Here is a 23,438-nt window from a genome sequence, read left to right on the forward strand (position 1 = left end):
TATATATATATATATATATATATATATATATATATTGCCGTTTTACATACATGCTTTTGTTCAAGTGCAGTTGAGCAGTGGTCATAAAATGTCGTTCGAATGAGCCCATTTCACAAAAACAACAGATTGAAGGCTATTTGTGTGTGTGTGTGTGTCCACCTACGTTTTAAAGTTTTATCTCATCAACAGCGGCCAGAACTTCTGACGGGATGATCCTGACGGCAGGCAACAGAGCGAAGGGTCGTCCTCCGCAAGCAACCGGACATTGCCCTCCGCGCTACATACCTTGCTTTCTCGTGTCATGACCGCAAGGCGTTTGGAACTAGGTCGTCTCTGTACATGCTAACCCATTCTCATGTGACCAATGGAGGTGTTACAGGCAAAAATTAGGTCACTGCCAAGTCACCCGGCCATCATCAGTGTAAGGTCCTCTTCATCCGAATCATTTCCAACAATCACCGGTGTTAACCAGCAGTGCACGTCCACCATGACGGGTGGCTGCCAAGCGGGAGTGAGTAGGGCGGCCGGGGATCAGAAGCGACGCGCAGGGGAACACCGTTGCCATAGAATGTTCGTCGCTCATCTGCCTATTTATCTTCCCTAACTGCTTTTCTGATTAGAAAAAAAAAGGTCACTTGTCTCCCAGTGTCATGGAATAAAATGTAGAGGGTTGGGTATCCGATAACATTTTCCCGTGGGAAGCGCTAAACGAAGCTACGCCGCATTAAGTGGGAGGCGCGCATCGCTCGCTTCCTGTGGCAGTTGCGTCACGCTCTATGCCGGTGAACAGCCTTAGTTCCGCTTCACGGTGTGTAGATAATGCAAGACACTCCTCAGTCGTCAGGTTCGTTCATCCCAGAACAACGTAACAGTAAAAGATTCGCTGTAATAAAGGTTCTATGTTTTTCTAGATACAGTAATATAAGAAGAATAGTATTCTTTAAACTATCTTGTTTCGAAAATGCAACTCGAATACAGTAGTGAAGAAAGCATCCTGCAGGGTCTAGCACCTCCCACTGCATAATTGTAAAATAATGGGACGGACTTGCATAATCGTGGGGCCCCATATCTAGACCTTTATCTTTCATATAACTCTAATCGTCTGTATGCATTCATAATTTCTTCACAATTTCATCATTTATTTCCATCCCCCCGGTTTCCTCATTATAAAAATACATTTGTACATCCTTTCCAGCATGTTTCTTTCTAAATATCGTGAAATGGCAACTGGATGTTCTTTCTCTGCAGCTTTCGAAGGACATTTTAACCCGCTATCATCAAAATGGTTGTCGAATATATAGACCACAATATGATTCAGTCACCCCTTATTTTCCATAGTGGTCAACTGTTCGGCCACTCACCTCTCGCTGTATCTCAGCTCTTAATTCTGGCATCATATTTGTTACCCTCCTCTGCACTTTCTATACTAGTTTTTTGAACCTGTTCAATAAAATACGGTACCACACCTGAGTAGCATGGTTCAATTTTTGGTCTATAAATGCACTTGAATGCGATTCTAATTCTTTCCAAAATGCAGTTTTGCCTACATCACAATTATTTGCCCAAGGACAAAAAACGACAGGTCAGGTACACACACACACAATGTTGTGCCAATATGATGTATCCTTCCCACCACACTAATACCATTACCCCCTGCTCTATCACACACCACAAAATTGGGGATTTGTAATATACTCGTTTAAACGAGAATAATAAAAGAAATGACATAAAATGAATCTTTGCACGCCCTAAAGGAAAAAAAATAAATAAATAAAAGAAAATTCTCCCTTCAACAACCCGTTTTCCCCCTTCACCCAGGCTTGACCATGAACACCAGCCAACAAACAGAGATTGCGTGAATGCAAGTGCTGCAGCTGACCCAGAGCCCCCGAGCTGATAACGACACACGGTGCCGCAAAGCCTCTCATCTATTAAAAACCCTCTCCAGTGATGGTGGTGGGGGGGTGGGGTAGTTGCCATGCTCCTCTTCCTCCTCCTCCTCCTCCACAAAACAAGCCATTATCTTCATCTGTTCATCATTCTGTGTCCTTGTTCTTTGCACGTATGTCCTCATCTCTTCGCCCCTTTCTTGCAGCTCCCCCTCTCATTGTGTCTCTCTGTTACACATATCCGGTAAATCCTTACAACCCACATAATACTATTTCACTTCCTTTCTCTGCTTGCGTACATGTTTCTCCTCACCCAAGATGGTGACTCGTCTAATCCTTGATATTTTCTCCCCCTGGATTATAGAGTGGAATTCAGACGCACATCAGTCAAATTCAGACACATTTTAGTTAAGCAAGAGAAACGAATAACTGATGGGCGAAAATCTGATCTCTAGATAACAGGGTGATGAAGGCAAGTTTTTGGACGAACTGCAAGTCCGTTAGCATCCGTTGTTGCCACCACCTTCGGGATTATCGCTACCAACATTGCGTCTGCGAGAGAGCTTCCATTCTTATTTTCCTACCCTTCGTGACAGAAGCAATAAATAAATAAATAAAGGCATAACCACGCGTTTCTAAATTAGTGCTTTAATTTCCGTCAGCACAAGGCTGCCTAGGCAACCCAACACCTCGACAGCCTACGACTGACGCACTGGACCGTGACTGTTGACCACCAAAAACGAATTCGTCGCCCTCGTTGCTCCCATAAGATTCATCATAGTGTGACGGCCTAACACATACCATTCTGTACCATCCTCTCAACGTAATGGTTTAAAATCATGATTACAGTTGGCATTTCACCTTATAAAACCCACCGCATTTATTTCTTCGACTGCGATTCAACTCGACAGCGATGATAAGTATTTGCTCCATTGGTCCACTCTAGCGCTGTTTTCTAAGACTCATTTCTTTGTTACGTCTGTCTTTAGGACACCTTCAACTCGCAAACCCTCTCGGAGACAAGCGTTGCAAGTATGTAAAGGAGGGACAAGAAGGGTAAGCCAATATATTCCACGCTGATCTCAGAATTTTGAAACGGTTTGAAATCTGACCAGAGGACAAAGTCTGACATCAAAATAATATTTGAGTATTTCCTGAAAGTAAAAATAAGGTAATGTTTAAGTTTTTAATCTAATCCATCGCATCCATAATTGTTTGCGCTCTATGTTTCTCGTTTAAAAAAAAAATCGCTATTAATGAGAATCTATTCCTAAAAAAAAAAAAAATTCCGGTAGACTGCCGTTACAAAAGCATTATTATAAGTACATAAGTTGTTTTTACAATAAAAATAAAGTAACTATAAAAAAATGAATCGGATCGTCCGTCTCCCTCAATGAGCCAACATGCGAAAACTGAAATCACTGTTTTTCAACTGTTTTGTCTACATCCACAAGACGTGTCGTGTCCCTCGGGCTGTTGAATACTTAAAGAGGTAATAAATAGGATTTGACCGACTTACTACCCAAAACTATGTTGACAAGGCAGCTGTTTTTCCATTCAATTTCTTTAAATAATACTGCCTCTTTCTGTAAGCGTAAAAATTTACTGTTTCTGATATTTCTACTTTATTTTCCCCATAAAATTTAGTTTCTGACCTTTCTACTTAATATTTTACCCATAATCTACACTCCAATCTTGATTGGCTGAATGACAATGGTGTCACAGTGTACTGAAAAGGAGGGTGTTTTGACGCTGTGTTGATTGATAGTGAAAAAGAGTTTGTTTAGCGTAAAGGTAAGATGTGTCCATTGAAATGGAAGATGCGTCAGCTGTGGGTGAAGACACACACGTCAAGGATGTGGAGTATATTTCCGTTGATCCAGGATGTAGTGACTGAGGGCTTGTCGACGGCGATAAGAGTTCAAGTTTATCGAATACGAAAATCAATTTTGTGGCGTCTCCCTCCGTATTCAAACGCGATGGCGAGAGGGAATGCATTCGCTCGCGTTTGACGACTTTTCAAACAATCTACATTCCTTTCCCCCGCAAATCTTGAATTCCAGTGTATTCTGCAAGTTATAGAATGATTTTTTCTCTCCTCACCAAAACGACTGACATACAGTAAGCCTCGCGTTATCCAAGGACACAGCTCACGGCTCCAGATTAGCTGAATGTACATTCACAGAACAGCCAGTCACCCCGCGCCAAGCCTAGCTTACATGACAAATGATACTGTTGATACTTGCCATGGAGAACACTGCTACCTCAGCACACTTCATGAAAACAAGTTCTAAAAACAAGAATGGAATAATTCTTGTTTACAACATGAGTGCAAACACGTCGACTTTTACCACACCTGTTTTTTTTTTTAGTATCTTCCACTATCACAAAGAGCTTCGAAGGGATCCAATGGTTCGTTGCCTTTTGAATTCCTCTGTAGTAATCATATCTGCAAGCCCTGCATGACAGTCATAACAACGAGTCTTTATCAAGTCACCAAGACGAAGTTTGTATTAGCATTACCACAAGAGCCCTTCAGCTATCGGTTTAACATATAGCATGGCGGCTTGACGTGACATTAGAAATACACTTCATCCGGGTGACTGACGACGCCTGACCCCACAAAGGGAACCACGGATGTATGTATAACACATACATAACCTCCACTGCAAACATTGGTTTTCTAAAATGTAAACACTGCTGGAGATTTCTAGACACTGGATAAATATTTTCAAACTACCATAAAAAAAAGGATCAACTCTCAGATAACAAGTGTTTTGCACACTTCCGCATACTTAGCCTTTCCGGTTTACAGAGCTTAATCTTGAGAGAGAAAAAAGCAATCTAAACCTCTGACAAATCGTAGCAAGAATAACATGCCTTGCAATAACGCATTAATATAAATTCCACCGTACTTCTACCTGCTTTGTGTCAACGCCCGTTTACATCAGCCACCAAGCCAATGGCGCAGTGGAGGACTTACCTCAAGGTGGGCTGGGGCAGCCCCCAAGCCCTAGCCACCACAGCCGAGTTCAATAAGTCCCCTTCATCCATACTTAATTTCTCTTTGGTTCATCAACCTATGACCCTCCGGTTCACCAGTCCCCCCCTCCGCTAAAAATCCGGTTCACCAGTCCCCCTCCGCTAAAAATCCAGTTCACCAGTCCCCCTCCGCTAAAAATCCGGTTCACCAAATCCTCTTCCCCTACAAATTCAGTTCACCAGTCCCCCTCTCTCACACTCCTGTTCACCAATCCCCCAAATTCAAACAACAAAGTAACACTCACCCCTTCCACCACACACGGCGACGCTGATTGATGATGTCGAATATGCCGAAGCCTCCTGGTCGTCTGTCTGAAAAAAAAAAATAAAATCCACCATTTCAGTAACACATCTCACCACTTCCCCCACCCGTCAGAGGTGCGGTCAATAACTCGATCTTTCTGAACTAATCAAGTTATATCATCATTATGAAGCAGGTGCTGGGGTGGACTGAACCTGTATCATCATTATGAAGCAGGTGTTGTTGGGGTGGACTGAACCTGTATCATCATTATGAAGCAAGTGTTGGGGTGGACTGAACCTGTATCATCATTATGAAGCAAGTGTTGGGGTGGACTGAACCTGTATCATCATTATGAAGCAGGTGTTGTTGGGGTGGACTGAACCTGTATCATCATTATGAAGCAAGTGTTGGGGTGGACTGAACCTGTATCATCATTATGAAGCATGCGTTGGGGTGTACTGAACCTGTATCATTATGAAGCAGGTGATGCCGTGTACTGAACCTGTATCATCATTATGAAGCAGGTGTTGTTGGGGTGGACTGAACCAGTGAACGGCACTTACTGAAGGGACGGAATGGGTTGAAGTTGAAGCTGGGGGCGAGATCCACCTCGTCCCTGTCGACGTAGCTTACTTCAGGGGTCTCCACCGGCTCCTCGTAATTCGGACCCTCCAGCCTCTCGCCTTCGGTGTCTCCGTGGAAATGAACCTGAAGGAGGAAGTCATACGCTAACACATACGGAAGGGAAAGAGCAAAGCAAAGCACAGAGGAATACAAACAGCAACGGACCACTAAGCCCTACCGAGGCTATCTATGGTAGGAGATGACATCAGAAACATAAGCGTCATTGCCGTGGTAACAGTATTTTAAAAGTGAAACAGCAGGCGACCTACCTACACAAAGAGCCAGAAATGGAACTGCATGACACTGTCCTATACGGGGCACCTCCTGCCTACACCCAAACATCACCAGTCATGGAATTAAATACTCAGCTTTAAGCTTGGAACCTACGTAATGTTTATGACCCCACTTGGTAAATGGTTCCGGTCACTTGCAGTACACCAACTCTTTGTTTCCATACGAACGTTCACGTATCTGTTTCCGAAATCGAAGTTTCTCTAATTTGGGCCCATCGCTAGAGTCCTTTCCCTCAGCTGGTATTTTCATTATAATATTCTTTCGTCTTCCTTTACTCATCCCCACCTTATAAAATGCCAGACCATTTGGTTCCGGTCTGGGCCAGACCTTCGCGTACCCTCAACTTATAAACACCTACTACACCCTCGAGCAAGCCTTCATCTCACATTAACCCAACACACTAAGAACAACATCGACCATCTCCATCCAAGAGACACAAAAGCAATGCTAAATCCTCAGGCATATTTTCAACACTATACAGACCCGTAGAGGGGCGGGGCGACCCAGCGCGCCCCGGAGGCGTCCAAGCCCCAGATGCGCCCAAGGATACACGCCCCTCTGGCAGACATCAGTATTTACATCTGAGATTCTTATCTCTGACCCTGCAGGATGGCTGGTAGGGCGCGGGGCCCACCCTGAGGGCCACTAGTTCGCCATCTCTCTGCTTTAGTGTCTAGTCTCTATGACCAATAAGGTCAGGAACTTGTAATACTATTACTGCTATTCTCCAGCAGATAACCCACGCATACGAGTCCATTTTCTCTTTTTCATATAGCAACTCTTCTTTCCCGCCATGGCGAGGTAGCGCCAGGAACAAGACCTGGCTCAGTGAGCCCCTTGAGAGGAGATTCCTCCTCCTCTTGCCCCGTTCGTCCGCTCCTACATTCAAGAAGCAACAGTACAGGAGAGGAGGATATCCCAGCACCATATCCCTCCCCTCCCAAAACCCATGGGCTCCATACCACCTGACAGACCACCTTCAGACGAGCAAGAAGGAACACGTCTTTGAGAGAGAGAGAGAGAGAGAGAGAGAGAGAGAGAGAGAGAGAGAGAGAGAGAGAGAGAGAGAGAGAGAGAGAGAGACTTTGCCACACGACTAACCTTGAGTCCGTCGTCGATGCCGTCCCCGATGGTGCCGGAGATGGCGTCGAGTTCCTCCATCTCGCCGGGCAGGGAGGAGGTGGCTTCTTCTCCAGGCTTGTTCTTCCTCATCCACAGCGGCAGAGACTCCTCCACCTGCCACCGGGAGGAGGTGGTGGTGGTGGTAAGAAGGGTGGAAAGAGGAGTTGGTCAGCGATGGCTGGGGTAGTGGCTATCCTTAGGACTAGCTATGATGGAGTGCGTTTGTAAGGGAAGCTTTGGTGGAATGATTACGGTATATAGTGGGGTAATGATTACGGTATATAGTGGGGTAATGATTACGGTATATAGTGGGGTAATGATTACGGCATATAGTAGGGTTATAATTACGGTATATAGTGGGGTAATGATTACGGTATATAGCGGGATGATGATTACGGTATATAGTGGGGTTCGGCTAGACGAGCCTCATACCGGAAGTAATGTCTGTAGTGCATTACCTCAACTGACTGTGTATGGCAGAGTGATGTCAATCTATATATACTTAATACTGAAGCTGAAAGACCTGATATCACTGATGTCACTATTACATCCACAAGTCCCACCCGTAGAGACCCTGGGGTGACCTAAACTGACTACATGGTGAGGGTGACTCTACCAGGATATACTCACGAGACAACAGCAGGACATCCTCTGAACCCAAAATGAGACCTCTGAATAGAGGGATTAGTGTCCGGGGCCCGCAGGCCACAGGACAACCCGAGCACAATCCTAGAAAATGATCTCCAGTGCAAAGATAACCCTCATCTTCCTAAGGACACGCCCAGGTCATCATGGAATCTAAGATAACGCCCCATTGACCTAAAGCTTCTCCTAAAGGACCTAGATTGATCACAGGTGACCCCCAGATAACCTATGATAGAACTACGACTCCCCCAGCAGGGCCTGAGACCGCAAGTGTTCCAAGATAACCCAAAGGAGCGTTGTCTGGTTCCTCCACCGGCTTCACCATGACCTACATCCATCTATGACCCCCTTCCTGACCCCATCTAGATAGAGTTAAGGCTCTTCACCAGTCGTCCATGGCCCATTTCCCACTGGTCAACAACTAAACATTAATCAAAATCATTCCCAGTGTCCACTTTTAAAAATTAATCAAAATTAATCAAATAAATAAATACATTCTACCATAAGCACTATATCTCTATTCTGGCTCTGGGGGATATCACTTAGATTATAAATTTCTGACCCGATATAAATGGTGATGGTTCATGATAGGGATGGTGACAAGCTGATATCGTATGTACACAATAGCAAAGTAACATTTTATATGAAATAACCTATGCAATATTTCTTGTTAATATTTTAATGTTTTTTTTTTTTTTTACAACTACTAAGGAGCTCTAAAGCCAAAACGAATTTCATTTTGTATTACATTTTGTATAACAATTTGACGAATAAAGTATCTTATCTTAAAACTGGATATAGGCTGGTGGTGGTCCATCATGTGACACGGTTCAGAAGAACCCACCCACCTCGCTCTTGAGGAACACAAGATGACCCTCAACGCGTCCGTGATGACCTACGTCCTGGCTCTTAAAGACGACACGCCCACTGACCCGATGATGAATTTGCCACTGGGTCACCTACGAACGGGTCCAAAGGTCGACCCAACTTTTGATCTTAGATAACCCCAGTCGATCTAAGATAACCCACGATAGTCCCAGGTGTGGCTCCATGGTGATCTTGATAGGGATAGACACTACAAGACCTAAAATAACTCCTAAGGACCAAGAATGAACCCCAAGGTGGGCCAAGTATAACCCAGTGACCCTAAAATGACCCCGGGTGATCTAGAATGACCCCCCCCCCCCAGCAACTCTACAATGACCCCTAAGGATCCCAATTATCCTAAAATGGCCTCCTCCAGTAGGGCCAAGAAGAACTCGAGTGATTACTGAATGACCCTCAAAATGTCCAACATGACTCCAGTGACCCTGGATTGACCCCCAGTGTGTCTAAGATGACCCTAATCAACCCTCCAGTAGGTCCAAAAGCCAGCCCCCCCCCACCCAACGGCGTAAAAAGACCTCTAATATGTCCATGATGACCCCCAGTGACCCTCCAGTAGGTTGTCCAACATGACCCCCACACAGTCTCACCTGCTGCTCGATTCTCTCAGAGAGACGGTCGACGGCGGTGTCCAGGGAAGACGTAAGCTGGTCCATCGCCTCCTGCAAGTTGCCCATCCGCATGTGAGCCCGGACATGGCTGAAACACACAAGGGGGGGAGACACATGATGGCTAGGCTATCTACTACCACCACACACACACACACACAACACACACATACACACACACACCTACAATTACCAGCTCAATGACAAATAAACACTTTCATTTGTAAGCATAACACAAAGTTGTATTCCAACACAACGCCTTGAAAAAACCTGCTACATTTTGGTACATAAACCTTACAATCCGTCTCGGTACAATTCATATCGTATCAACATTGGAGACCCCGTAGTAGTTTTGCAGCATATATCACACCCACAAACCGCAAAATACACATGGATACACTGAATCGAACTCCATGAAAGTTGGGGAAAAGATTTAAAAACTAATGGAAAGCTATAGTTAGATACAGATGATCAGAATCAAATGAGTATTCTCTCCCGAATGTCTAGTCAGGTTACGTTCGACCCCAGGCGGCTTCATTCCCCCAAAAAGATAAGAAAAAAAAAATGGCTATAAATCTCGGTCGTGAAAGGATACATTTTTATACTCCACTAAGCGACAGTTTGTGGACGGTCCAGTGTGTAGACCACAGAGGCGGGAGAAAGCTTTGTGTCCACCATACGACTTGTGGGCAACACGACACGATGATATAGTCTCTTTTGTGTTTTCAGTACGACTACATGACGGCCCTCAGAGTACGACAATGCGTCCTTTAGAAGTACGACGATTCACGATAACCTTTGGCCTTTCATCTTACCTTAAGCCTTAAGGATCAGATCCAAAGGCCAGGCTGTCATACCCAAGGGTCGTGTGCACCGTCGTGTTCACCGTCGTGCTCGAGGGTCGTGTGCACCGTCGTGCTCGAGGGTCGTGTGCACCGTCGCCCCCTGACAGTTCATAAAACAAACCTACTCCACCTCCTTAGCAGGCGTGCCTGAGAAAGTGCCACCCACGCCCGTTCTCGACCGACCACGCCAGCTTCCTATGACCACTCATACCGTTCTCTACCGTTCTCAAAGATCAACCACGCTTGTCATCTACCATTCCCAACCACCACCCACGCCCGCCATCTACCATTCCCCTGGCCTCCCATTATCTACCGCTCTCCTGACAACCCTTTTGCCCGTCACTGTCGGAGCTCCGAGTACTGTCACGCACACGCGGGCGACGACAGTACCCTCCTGTCATCAAAACTATAAATGTGCGGTACTGTCCGTCTGTCTCCAGTCCCCGTAAACGGCAAGGAAGTGGCCAGACGAACGAGAACTAACCCTCATACATAAATGCCATCAATTCATAGATTTTCTTGAACAGAAGTTGCTGGGTTTAGGGTGATACATTTTCGGATGATTACCATCCTATAATATTATACAGTTAAGAATGGGAAGTGTTTTCCAGCAATATGGGGGTATAAAAAGGAAAACACCATAGTAAATGGTTACACCACTGAACAATGTCATTGCGCCGTTCTGAGTACGATGGCCAGAGGAGGATAAGTTGATGGTCAGGGAGTGTGTGGTAGTCAGGATGGGAAGGAGTGGTGTGATGAGGGAGGATGTGATCGCCAGGGAGAGTGAGAATAGGTGATAGTGATGGAGTGTTTGATGGCCAAAGAGGGATGGCGTGGTGATGGCGAGAAAGGGTATGGCAGCCACGAAGGAGGGAAGCGAATGTGGTAAGGGTATGGAAGCCCATCTCAGAAGAGAGAGTGGACGAGGGGCCTACCTGGAGGACCCCAATCTGCAAGAAATTCACCCCTTCCCTCCTCCCTCAGCCACCAACAACACACCCCAACGCCTACTAGACATCCACTCCAACACCCTGCACTCCCACCACAGCACAAGTACGAGCATTTCTTAAGCATATCGACACCAATCTCGGCGGTCAGCCCCACGAGTCTACGTACGCCCCTAGGGGCGGCATACCAGGGCCGGGAGGGAGCTGGACAGATTTCCCCCGCCCCACAACTGACCTTAGAGGTAATGGACAGGTCCCAGCGCCTCACATCAGACACCTGAGGGGGGCTGGCTAGACAGGGCTCCGCCCGCGCAACAGACCCTGGTGGAGACTAGACAGGTCCTCGCCCGCACACCAGACTCGGGAGGGGGCTGGGCAGGCCTCCATCGTAGGAGGCTGGAGGGGCTCCTACCCAAACAGACCTGAGGGGGTGGGGGTGGGAACAAGACAAGTCATCGCCAACTCACATCAGACTCGGGAAGGAGATGGAGAGGCTTCTGACCCTCATATCAAACCCGGAAGAGGGCTGGATAGGTGACCGTCCGTTCACCAAGACTCGGAGGGTACTAGACAGATCCTCGCCCCTCCAGGAGGGAGCAGGGAAGGTCCCCGCCCCTAATAGCAGACTTGGGAGAGGGCTGGTATGGCCTCCTTCGCCGCCATTCCAGCAAAGCGTTATCAACAATGTCAGAATATACGACAAACTAAGTGTTCATTTTTTTTTCTTGTCCAGTATCATATACAAGCTGGGGACCTGCTGATGAATCCAGGGTATAAAATTACAGGATGAGCGACATCAGCGCTCACTTTTAATTGCATGGATTAAACCCAAGAGGATGTCAACATACAAACGTGGCTGGTAAAGCAAGCTACGCTTCTTGAGTTGGTTACCCAACTCGCCAATTCTTTCCTTGCCTCGCCTTGCGAGCGAGGCTGTGGTTACAGCTCCGGATGCTTCACCTGCCGAGGTCTTATCCATGGTCTAGTTAGTTCCTAACCTAGTCTCATGGGAGAGATGCATGACCCCTCGGCGAAGAAGAAAAAAAAATGATAAAAGAAAAAGTTCCCGACAGGCAAGCACCGCCGCAGCAGCAGGAGAGCCTAACCACAACACTCGTGTATCATCCACCAGACCAGACAGTCAGCTCCCCGGGCCGTGGGTGAGTAGTGGGAAGCGAGGACCCGGGAGGAACACACAACCCCCAACCCACCTACCCGTGCCAGCTGACACGTTTTGGCTCCACTGAAACTCGAGCTACACCCGAAGGACATGTTTAGGGTATACGCAAATATTAGTCTTTCACTATCCGAGATCTATACAGGGGGCGCTATCAACATATCAATCTGTTTTAAAAAGCAAGGTAGCAGAGCACTTCATGGCATGTTAAAGGAATAATAGTCTCCATTTCTGCCGACCTACCGAAAATGGCTGCACAGACATCTTTAAAGACAAAGGATCTGAGCAGGTCTAGGATTATTTCCTTGTCTTATGTTCAAAGCCCATGCCCAACACTCCTCTGACTGACCGTAAAAAATTGAAAGCCTAGTGTACCGACCTTCTAGGAAAATAGGTTTCAAGGTTGCTACGCGTGCATAAGCAGAAGCTTTTAGCTATATCATCAAAGGTGGCCTAATATAGATGACCTTTTATAGACATCATTTCCTTAACATACATAACCTTTTATATGCATCATTTTTCATTAAAAGAACTAATCTAGTCGACTTAACCACATAACCTAACCTAGCTCTAACCATTACTCTAACCTACCCTCTGGAACTAACTAAACTTGACCAGATATCCAACCCTCAACTTAGATCTCTAACCTAACCTTGAACAATGAACCAAACCTAACCTGTAAATACTGTAAAGAATAAAGTATGGAACAAGAAAAAAAATGATAATACCAGCAAAACAAACCAGTCAGGTGAAAATATGTACTTAAGAAATCAAAGCGTACGAGGACCTTCACTGCAACCTCTAAGTGTGCAATCAAACCCATTCAAGAATCAAACATTTATGCAACTGAATAGGAAAACAAAATCACAAGAATCTGTAGCCACTTTTCTTGCTTATTCTGATTCCACGAAGTAACTCCAGTGTTTATAATTCTTCGTCACGAGAGGTCACATCAGCGTTTCCGGGGTGCCTGATGAGGTATATATTTAGGTCATGTTACATACCAGAAGGAGACGAGGGCTAGGCTACCGATACAAAGCTACAACTCGCCCATGAATTATAGCCACCATAAGCTTTTTCTACTTGAAGATATTCCTAAGATTTTTATTTCCTCTAATTCTCTCGCCTTTTTCTTTTTTTGTTTTTCATTCAAGGCTTAGCCTCGGTACTGACTTTAGTCCATCACCGGAGCTCCTGACACAGAAGCCAGACAAACATGGCCAAACTGACAGCTTTCCACAAACACTGACTTGCCGAAAAACAACGGTGAGCATTGTGCATCCCTACCTAGTCCGAGGACGATGGTGCAAAGGAGGGCACTGTACATATAGGGGTTAGGAACTAGGCTACAATGAATTGGGTATCATGCTGCATATCTAAGTACCTATTTGCAAAAGGAAACGTTAATACCAACATTTATGGGTTAATAATATATCGTCACGGACAAAGGCAAGTCTTCAGAGTTTTTAGGGTCTTTTTAACATCTACCAGCTAGAATGCTGCGAATAAGTTTACAAAACAGTAATGCTTACAGAACAGTAAGCCTCAAGGTTACACAAGGCGCTTGTTTACTTAAACTTATGGCATTAACGTTAATCATGTAACAGTTCTGATTAATCACCTAACCCTGTAGCATCTTCAGGGCAAACATCGTTTCCGCCAACTTTTCCCTGCATTCGATCAACCAAGGTAATGTAACAGCCATATCATCAAAAGACAAAGGACATTACAAGTCCGTTTTCTACAACGTTCTTCGGTCATTGTGGCTGGCGCTGGAGGGATCCGGCATCCGGCTTCAAGTCAGTCACCCCGAGAAGCCGCAAACAGACATTACCCTCGAAACACTGCAGACAACCGCAACTTCAACACGTTGAATACAATTTTTTTCTTAACATTTATCCCGTAAAAAAAAAAATACATCTCAAAAATCTGTTATAAATGTTATTTATCACAAATGTAAGAGATGCGCGCGCCGCCCGGCCAAGATGTTGCACACATGCAGAGGGCTTTCAACGCCAGCAAGGATTGCAATTACCAAGCTGATATCGTCAAGGGAGAGACAGCTACCCTACATGCGCGTATATTCTGGTCTTCAGGCATTACAATATCGATCTATTAATACCCGGAAAGTGAGGCACAATCATGGAGGTTGGTTGTGGCAACCTACATCTCCCTCCACTCTCGGCGCAGTCGCGTGATCTGTACATACCGACACACTGATTTCCAAGAAGCCCTGCCGGTTTGAGGTCAAGGGGTCAACGGTGAGAGGAGCGGAGGTGGGAGCGATATTGCGCCGTGCAGGTGTTGGGAAAGGGTGTGACTGCTGGGTAAACAGAATAAAGGTTACGAGAAGGTCGAGAAGAAAATAAAAAATAAAAAGAATTCCGGTGGTATTATCCTTCCCTAAGGCGATTGATCAATGGCTTTGTCGAGGCAACAAAAAATAAAAAACTCCCACATTTTAGTGTGTCCGTTAACGATCATGGTATGACAAGTGATCCAGGGGTAAAAGCAAGAGTCAAAGATCCTGGTCCCGAGGAGCCGTGAGAAAGTCAACAATCATAGTCTCTGGGAATGGTGCGAGTTAGCAGTCATGGGTACCGAGGAGTGTGGTGGTGTGACGATCAGCGATCATGGTCCCATGCGCTGACGCAACAGTCTACGACTTAATGTCCCATGGTAGACCAAATAAACAGTAGGCATACATAAATGAAACTCCAAAGTTTGCAGGTGACACAGCAATTATCGCGTATGTACTCCTGACTTGCGACTTCGCTCTTCAAAATTTTGCAACATGCTGCCTCATATGACATCCAATATTGATACTGTGAAATATATCCAAATTACTTCTTGAAACAACACAAAGGCCGAACAACAGACGTGTATCCAGCAGGCAACACACCGCTCCACAGGCCTTACCGCTTGCAATCGTTCGCCTCCAGCATTCGTTCGGTCCTCATGTCATCTCAAGACGTAGCCAGTTTGTAAAGCTGGAAAAGAACTAATATCGCGTTGCCACACCTAAGACAACAAACTCGTGTCCTGTAATACAAGGTTTGCGGCAAACAAGTACAAAGGGAAGTGACCGCTGTTACCACAACAGCTCCTCCCTAACTCCCGCGCCGGCTCACCGTAATTCCGGGCTGACCAAGTCTTCCTACTTCTCAAAGATCACACCATGAAATACGTCTTATCTACCTTCTCCAAAAATAACATAATTACCATACCTGCTGGTTCAGTGATAAAGGCAGAGAGAATATATAATGCGAGGTTAAGAGGCATGAGAAAACTTGACGGTGTATATGTTAGTGTTGGATCTTAACATCCGGCATCATGGGAACCGCTCCCACCAGAACCGCAGGCACCAAGCCCTCCCCACCCCGACATGATACTTCGCCCTCACCACTTCGTCACCAAGCCTCGCTCTTACCATCATTGGGCCTCGCATCGTCACAAAGCCTTACCCTCCCTATCATGTAATCAAATATAGCCTTCTATACCGTCACCTAGCTTCGCCCATCCCATCCTGTCACTAAACTTCATCCCCATTCCGTCACCACGCCCTATCCTTCCCATACGATGACCAGGCCTCGCACTCCCTACCTGGTCAATGATTTTTATTTTTGACGCCAGAGCGACTATCTTGTATGCACTCCTACCTATCCTGTTGGCGGTTTCGCAAATGAGGTGCACAAAATGTCCAGTGGCTGGGTCCTAATGCTTGAAATGTTAACGCGGTTTGAGAAACAAAATGAATAGTTTGTCAATGTACAAGGTATGTGAAGTTTACACACAGTTGGACAAAAGTGGATTACGTGTCACTATAAATAACAAAAGGACTATTTACAATAGGCAAAGTTATGATACTTCTCAAGTATTCATGGTAGAACACTGTTACTAAATAAAAAGTTTGCACACAGCTTCTAATGTTTGTCAAGTATCATCAAGGTAGAACACTGTTATTAAATAAATGTTTGTCAAGTATCATCAAGGTAGAACACTGTTATTAAATAAATGTTTGCACACAGCTTCTAATGTTTGTCAAGTATCATATCTGAACTCGGTTAATATTTCAATAACATGAATGTACAGAGGTAACATTTCTCGCACACAGGGTAGTATGTCTCTAAAAACAATAGAGCTTATTTGGCAGGTGTGCTCATTACAGATGATTGATATCTTTATTTGTCTGCCGTATACCACAATATTGCAATGTTTACATTATAAAGACGCTAACTTCTATGTATATCAGCAAAAATTCCAGAACACGGCCACTGTAAGCGTCGATGACAGCGAATGTCGTCTGATCAGTCAGAAAAGATAAGCTTATACGGTCCACTAAAGCATGTAAAACCATAGCCGAAATCATGTAAATTCGTGGCAATTGCGAGCTGTCTTTGCCACTACGCTCCCATTAAGGAAAGAAAACACATCAACGAAAATCTACTCCGCCAGTGCAAAGCTACCAAAACTTACACGAAACCCAACAAAAACGTTGGTTCTCTGGTGGTCCTTGAAGGTCAAACCGAGACAACACTGTTGGGGACGCATCACCAGTCACTCTGTTACCAAGGGTGGCCTCCCTCCCTCTCTCGGCTGGGGATTACGAAACAGTTCCAACCGTCGTCGAGCCGGCTGAAGAACCAACCGGTCGCCATTTCTCTTCTCTGCTTGAGAGCTCCGTCTGTACTAGTCATCTGCACAGCGACAAAATGAAATACCCAGAAGCTTAACGTTGGTAGTCTTTACATACAATTTACATGTTAGAATTTACGTATTCTTGTAATGGAATGCTCACGGCATATTTTCCTAATGATCGAAGTAGATGCGAACGTTAAGTTACGTACGTTAATATGTCTTGAAGATGGTCTGAAGTTGCTTTAAACATATGGATCCTTCTTGTCTCCCTTACTTTAAGTTCTGCGGTGCCGTTTTCTATCGGTTTCTAGAAATATTATTATTAAACAACACATTTTCAACTGTATTTTCTACAAAAGTACATATAATTTTGCGCAATCTGCAGATTAAGTCTCTCCACATAGCCATCAAGCCTTACATGAATGAATGCTTTTAAAGCTATCCGAAACCTGGAGATTCATTCAAATGTGTCCATGCACAATAAGCTGGCTACTCTTGCGGGAAATGGTCAAACCAGTACCAGGCCTCTACTAAAAGGGGAAGACACAGGTCAACAGTTCAGTGCATTAAAGTGGTAATTCAAACTACTAAAATTCATGCGATTTCATGGACGTGATCTGTGACGAGGTTGTCGACGTGGTATTGGTGCCAAGTTCCGTATATAGGGTCCTGATATGAGCACCTAAATTAATGTTGACCTTGAGAAGCTCAAAATATCTGGTGACTCAGAACTCATCCACACTTTTTTCTTTAATAACATGGAATGTTGACATTGCGCAGTTCAAAGGTTTTGATTATAAACAACTTTGGACCCGCTGTAGTTCTAACTCAGTTACTAACGCTAATAACTTTAACCTGACAGATTTCAAAACTGCCGATAGCGAGGAAGTTTGACCTAACGTATGTACAACTAATGTGAGGACGTAAATATAAAAACTAGCTTAAATACATAACTTCCAGAGAAAGTCTTATCACTGGTTAGCAGTATTGTGGGTCACATTTAGCAACCTATCTATTAAACACGCTAACCTAGATCTAACAATGACAAGTGCCTTCCCCAATATATATATATATATATATATATATATATATATATATATATATATATATATATATTATATATACTGGAAAGGATCACAATTTTGCGCGATCAAGTATATTCCTATGAGTCCACGGGGGAAAATGAAACGCGATAATTATCGTTCCCAAGTGCGCTTTCGTGTAATAATCATATCATCAGGGGAGACACAAGAGAGAAATATAACAGTCAGTTGATATACAATGAAGAGACGTAGCTAGGACGCCATTTGCGTCCTAGCATTGCCTGGGTACTTCCTTCATTCTCTATTATGTTGTTCTTTGTGTTTCTAGTTATTCGTTTCCTAAGAATGTTCAAGGCTGTAGGTCACGGTCTGAGGCGGTACCTGATCTAATTGTTTCATTATCTCCGGATGCGCCATCATTCTACGGTTACCTGATACAGGTTTTTCATTTGTATCTGCCATTACTGAATTTACCGGAGCATGACAAGTTGTACACAGAAAATATACATTGAAAATATTAGCGACATGAGATGTATTTGATATGCAAAAGGATTGCGCATGCGTAAGTACACAGTTTAAAGGTACACTAAGCGATACATCATTTCCTATGTTCAAATTGCTAGTACCAACTCAAACCGTATGTACCCGGTAAGGTCGTTGGTCTTACTGATGTGTATTCAACTGAGTAGACTCCAGGCCAGATGTATGTAGAGAAGCCGCAGCCCCGTCAGGGTCAAAGATGAGGAAGCCAAAACAATTCTTGTTGAATCATCATTTACCCACCCACTTTCAACTGTAATCTCGGGAGACTTGGTGGACGTGAACACTAAGCGAAACTAACAACCTACAATTCATGAGTATAACGAGCGACATATTGCTCACCGGCCGCAGAGAAGAGACTGTCAGTACATAAAACGGGAGTTACCAGTGAAATATATCTAGGTGTTTATTCATCGAGTCGCTGATGTAATGAATAAGTCGCTATTTTTTTTTTTTTCAAAATCAGCTCGCATGACTTTCATTCTATTCTAGAAGAGGAATGCAATTATCATCGGGGTAAAACTTCAGCCAGTTCTGTTGAAGAATCACCTTGGGACGTCATTGAGGGGTGATGCAATGCAATGCTGCAGGACTGACGCATGTAATTCGTACACTATTGAGGATGATTTACGAACAATTGGTCCCAAGTATCACGGTTTAAGTCGCCATTTGAAGGTGGAGGATTGCTGGGAAGTAACTAAATCATATATATATATATATATATATATATATATATATATATATATATATATATATACACACACACACACACACACACACCAAGAGCAGGGTCATATGATTTCTAATTTCTAAAGTTTCATCCAAGTATTTTCCCTCTAAATACGGAATAATCCAGATTAATATTATTGCAACTGACCAAATGAATCCAAAAATGGTAAAGATATTTGTTTTACTTATTCTTTAGCTTTGTGCTTCCACAACAGGAGGGGGGTATAATACGTGACGTCACTCAAACTACAAGTGAACATTTTCTTGCTTCATTCTATACATCAAGACAAAAATTGGTCTCTAGAATTTTGTAAGGATTTGGGCTGTATGATTCAAGTTAAAAGCAGGAATAGGAAGATCAAACTAGGCCAAATTAACACAAACCCAACAAAGTATCACAGAAAAAGCGGTATAGTGATAAAGCTAAATGAACACAAACCCTCTAAGGTGTCATAGTAAAAGTGGCAAAGTGATTAGGCTAAATCAACACAAACCCTCTACGCTATATATATATATATATATATATATATATATATATATATATATATATATATATATATATAAAGTGGGCATATTTAACGGTATGTCAGCGTCATTTCCATAAAACTGAATTCTTTCTTCACTGGAAGATCTCCATGCTATGTTTCAGTTCCTTGTATCTTTCTCATTTCGAAAGTTTACGAGGCGACACTAAACAGCGAAATACTACCACTGATACTGACTACCACAAGCCCCGTTAATTCTGATATGGAAATATATCCACTCATACATCCACTTCTGCTGAAGTAAGCCGTGGGCAAAATCCTTCTCTCCCTCAATCCAGTAAACCTGCTTTCAAGATCACCTAGGTAATTTGGAGGGAAGATCCGTCCGTGCAAGAAGCATAAAGTAAGACCAGTGTAGTCTTTTAAAACGCACAAGCCGTACCATAATCTGGACGCGGACGTCAAACACGGAAAAAAAAAAGTGGTGAAACTTGCGGTGGCAACTTTCTATGTCCTTTCTGCCCGCGCCGCCCTCCCCCTGTTGTGGTAGGGTTAGGATTACCATACGAGATCCGGAAGAGGGCGGTGACACGACGGTCCACTCAACCACCACCGTGAAACTCGGTGTCCCCATTGCATCTCGATCCAGACTAACCTAACCATCAGAGAATTATATTCCTAGAGTTCACTAATTATCTCCAGTGAACTTTGTAATATCAATACGCCTTTCATTGAGGGTGTCAAATGATGGAGTAAATATCTTACACTTCAAATCAGGCTGCAAGACAGGTACTTCCCAGGGTTTAAATTCTGGATCTGCAACTCTTTAGATGAACTGCGACAATCTCCCCCAATCACATAAATAAATAAATAAATAAAACAATAAAAAATGCGCCAAGGGACATTAGGTACTAAATTTACTGTAGCGGATGCAAACAAAACCTATCATTACTATATACGTTCCAGAATAGTTTTATGTTCTCGTATTTTCAGAAACGGGCTAGAAAACTGAAATCACATGTTTAACCGTATATAAACCGTTTGAAATCCTACATAACAAATGATACGTCAGCCAGAGTAAAATCTAACACGATACGTCAGTCAAAGTAAAAGCTAACACGATACGTCAGCCAAAGCAAAATCGACTTTAACACGATACGGCAACCAAAGTATTTCCTGGGAAAAGATCACACGAGAAAGGGGAGGTAAAGTCCAGCAGCCTAGCTAAAGAACGCTTGGTAACATCATCATCGTCATGCTCCTGGCAGCTGTGCCCGCCACTACGTCACAAGTGTCTGCATAAATCTAGTTAGCTACCCCTTCCTGCTTAGCCAGCACCCCTCATGAAGCTGAGGTCCGCTCTAGGCTTTGCCTGTAGTTATTTCAGGGTTCCTCAGTTCTGCATGACGTGGGGAGTGTGAATGTGCAGGTGTGTTCCTCTCTGAAGAAACAAAATTACTTTATATTGTAAGGTATTACTTAACCCTGGACAAGACCACGTTCCAGTGTCTATAGCAACACTGATTGATTCTATCCTCACAGGTAAAGGCAAACAGAATCTAGAATAGGTAAACTCCCTCATCTATAATAACTGACTCGATATAAATGATGTCAATAACGTCAATAACTGGCAAAAAAAAGTGAATAGTGATATGTGAACATCTGCTCTGAATGCTTTATCTGTCAACAATAAACTCTTAAATACACGCCAATTGAACAAAAGTACGATCACTGACCGTATTATTTTATGAAACTTGTTTACACGGTTACTTAAATATCGACACCCACATTCCCTAGGTCAATTTCTCCTTATGCCTGCTGAGTCAATCTCTCTCTTTATGCCTGCCTGCCCCTTCCAGCAACTATCCTCTATCAGACACTTTCTTGACCGCATATCCCACGATTGACTTCACATCCAAATCCTACGACAGCATTCTCCACTTCCGTATTAATCTTTGGCCATATACCCAAGTTTCATTGCCATTCACAAAAGCAGAATGGGCTAAGCCTTCCTATACAAATTCAGCCACACATGAATGAACATCTCAAGCTCTCACAAAGCATGCATGCACGTTATGTTGTCTAAGTACCACCTATCCTAAAGTTGGCATATATTTGTTTACACACACACACACACAATACAGCAATAAAGCTGTGTGAAATATCGAGTTCCTACTACCTTTTTATATCTAACCCTAGCTCGTCTCTCATTCTTGAAACACCTTACTTCAAACTGTTTCCAGTCACATACAGCAACCCCACCATGCAAACCCTTTCTTCAAACTTACTCTTTAACCTAAGGACAACATCCCCTCCACACTGTTTACAGACCCTAAACATCCAAGAAACCACACCACTCTCACCCTAACCTCGAACATGTTGCCCCATACCTCCACTTGGTCCTTCACGCCTACGCGCTCCATTAAACCATTCAAACGCCGCCTCAAACATCCTACACATATTCCATTCACTAGTATTTTACAAGGATCACTTGTAACAACCAACACCACCCTCTTGAACGCCTTAATACGACTTATTCTAATTTTCTCTTTTTGGATCTTGACATTTTTCTCTTTTATTCATACGACTTATTTCTCTCCGTGTCAACATACATGCGCTACTCAAAAGCAGTCTCTCCTCCTGCCCATCCATTCACCTACGCTCTTAGCACATGGCCTTTTAAATCTCAATTTCAAACTTACATAGAAGACGAACTCTATAATGAAGGCATTTATAAATATAAGCTTAACCATTCGTATTACATTTATACATCAAGTTCCTTTCATTCAGTGATAATCTATAAGTGGCGAGGGAATATAATCTATCAACTTAAAAAGTTTATGTAATCCATGTTAACCCAGTAATATTTCCCAGAACACATTCAAGTAAAAATCTAAACGAGCCCACACGTATTACTTGTCTAGACCAGAAGCGTACACATCTACGTGATACGTAGTTTATATACCTTCGCATGTACATACTTTACATAGGTATACATATATATATTCTTTCCAGAGCAGAAGCGTACACATCTGTATGATACTTTGTATACCGGCATCCATCGTTTCTATACGTTGAGTGTAAACCTTCGCAAATGCAGACAATTCCTATACGAAGTCTTTCTCGGTGGTAGGCAGGTGGTCGGCAGCCACCAAGGGTACTACCCGCCTGGGTATCGGAAGGGTTAGTGAATTGCGCAGTAAGGCATCACTTGGCGGAAGTTTCACTCCTTCAGTTCAGGTAGCTGTTTAACCTACACGTGGGCTGCTGGATTGTTCACATAAACTGTATCTCTCCACCTTATACATAATTCATACACCTCGTTCTTCATAACTCAAGATTTTACTGCGGTGGGCGTTAAACGATAACCCTTCCATTTAGCGACTTCTCGTCGCATGTTCTCGCACTCATATTATATATATATATATATATATATATATATATATATATATTTTTTTTTTTTTTCCTTGCTTTGTCGCTGTCTCCCGCGTTTGCGAGGTAGCGCAAGGAAACAGACGAAAGAAATGGCCCAACCCACCCCCATACACATGTATATACATACGTCCACACACGCAAATATACATACCTACACAGCTTTCCATGGTTTACCCCAGACGCTTCACATGCCCTGATTCAACCCACTGACAGTATATATATATATATATATATATATATATA

The 23,438-nt window shown here is 43.7% G+C and overlaps 1 protein-coding gene across 1 annotated transcript in view; it reads right to left on the bottom strand.

Moving 5' to 3' along the window:
* The window catches only part of LOC139749787 (transforming growth factor-beta-induced protein ig-h3-like), a 74,739-nt gene that overhangs the window by 50,824 nt on the left and 477 nt on the right, over window positions 1-23,438 (bottom strand). Inside the window, exons 2-5 of the mRNA XM_071664033.1 lie at window positions 9,336-9,444; window positions 7,195-7,329; window positions 5,739-5,883; window positions 5,177-5,243 (exon numbers count right to left, since the gene is read on the bottom strand). Of these exons, the coding sequence (XP_071520134.1) occupies window positions 5,177-5,243; window positions 5,739-5,883; window positions 7,195-7,329; window positions 9,336-9,444 (456 nt within the window). The remainder of the gene's footprint in view (window positions 1-5,176; window positions 5,244-5,738; window positions 5,884-7,194; window positions 7,330-9,335; window positions 9,445-23,438) is intronic.

Source organism: Panulirus ornatus, chromosome 8 (genome assembly GCF_036320965.1).
Source record: "Panulirus ornatus isolate Po-2019 chromosome 8, ASM3632096v1, whole genome shotgun sequence".
Lineage (NCBI taxonomy): Eukaryota > Metazoa > Arthropoda > Malacostraca > Decapoda > Palinuridae > Panulirus > Panulirus ornatus.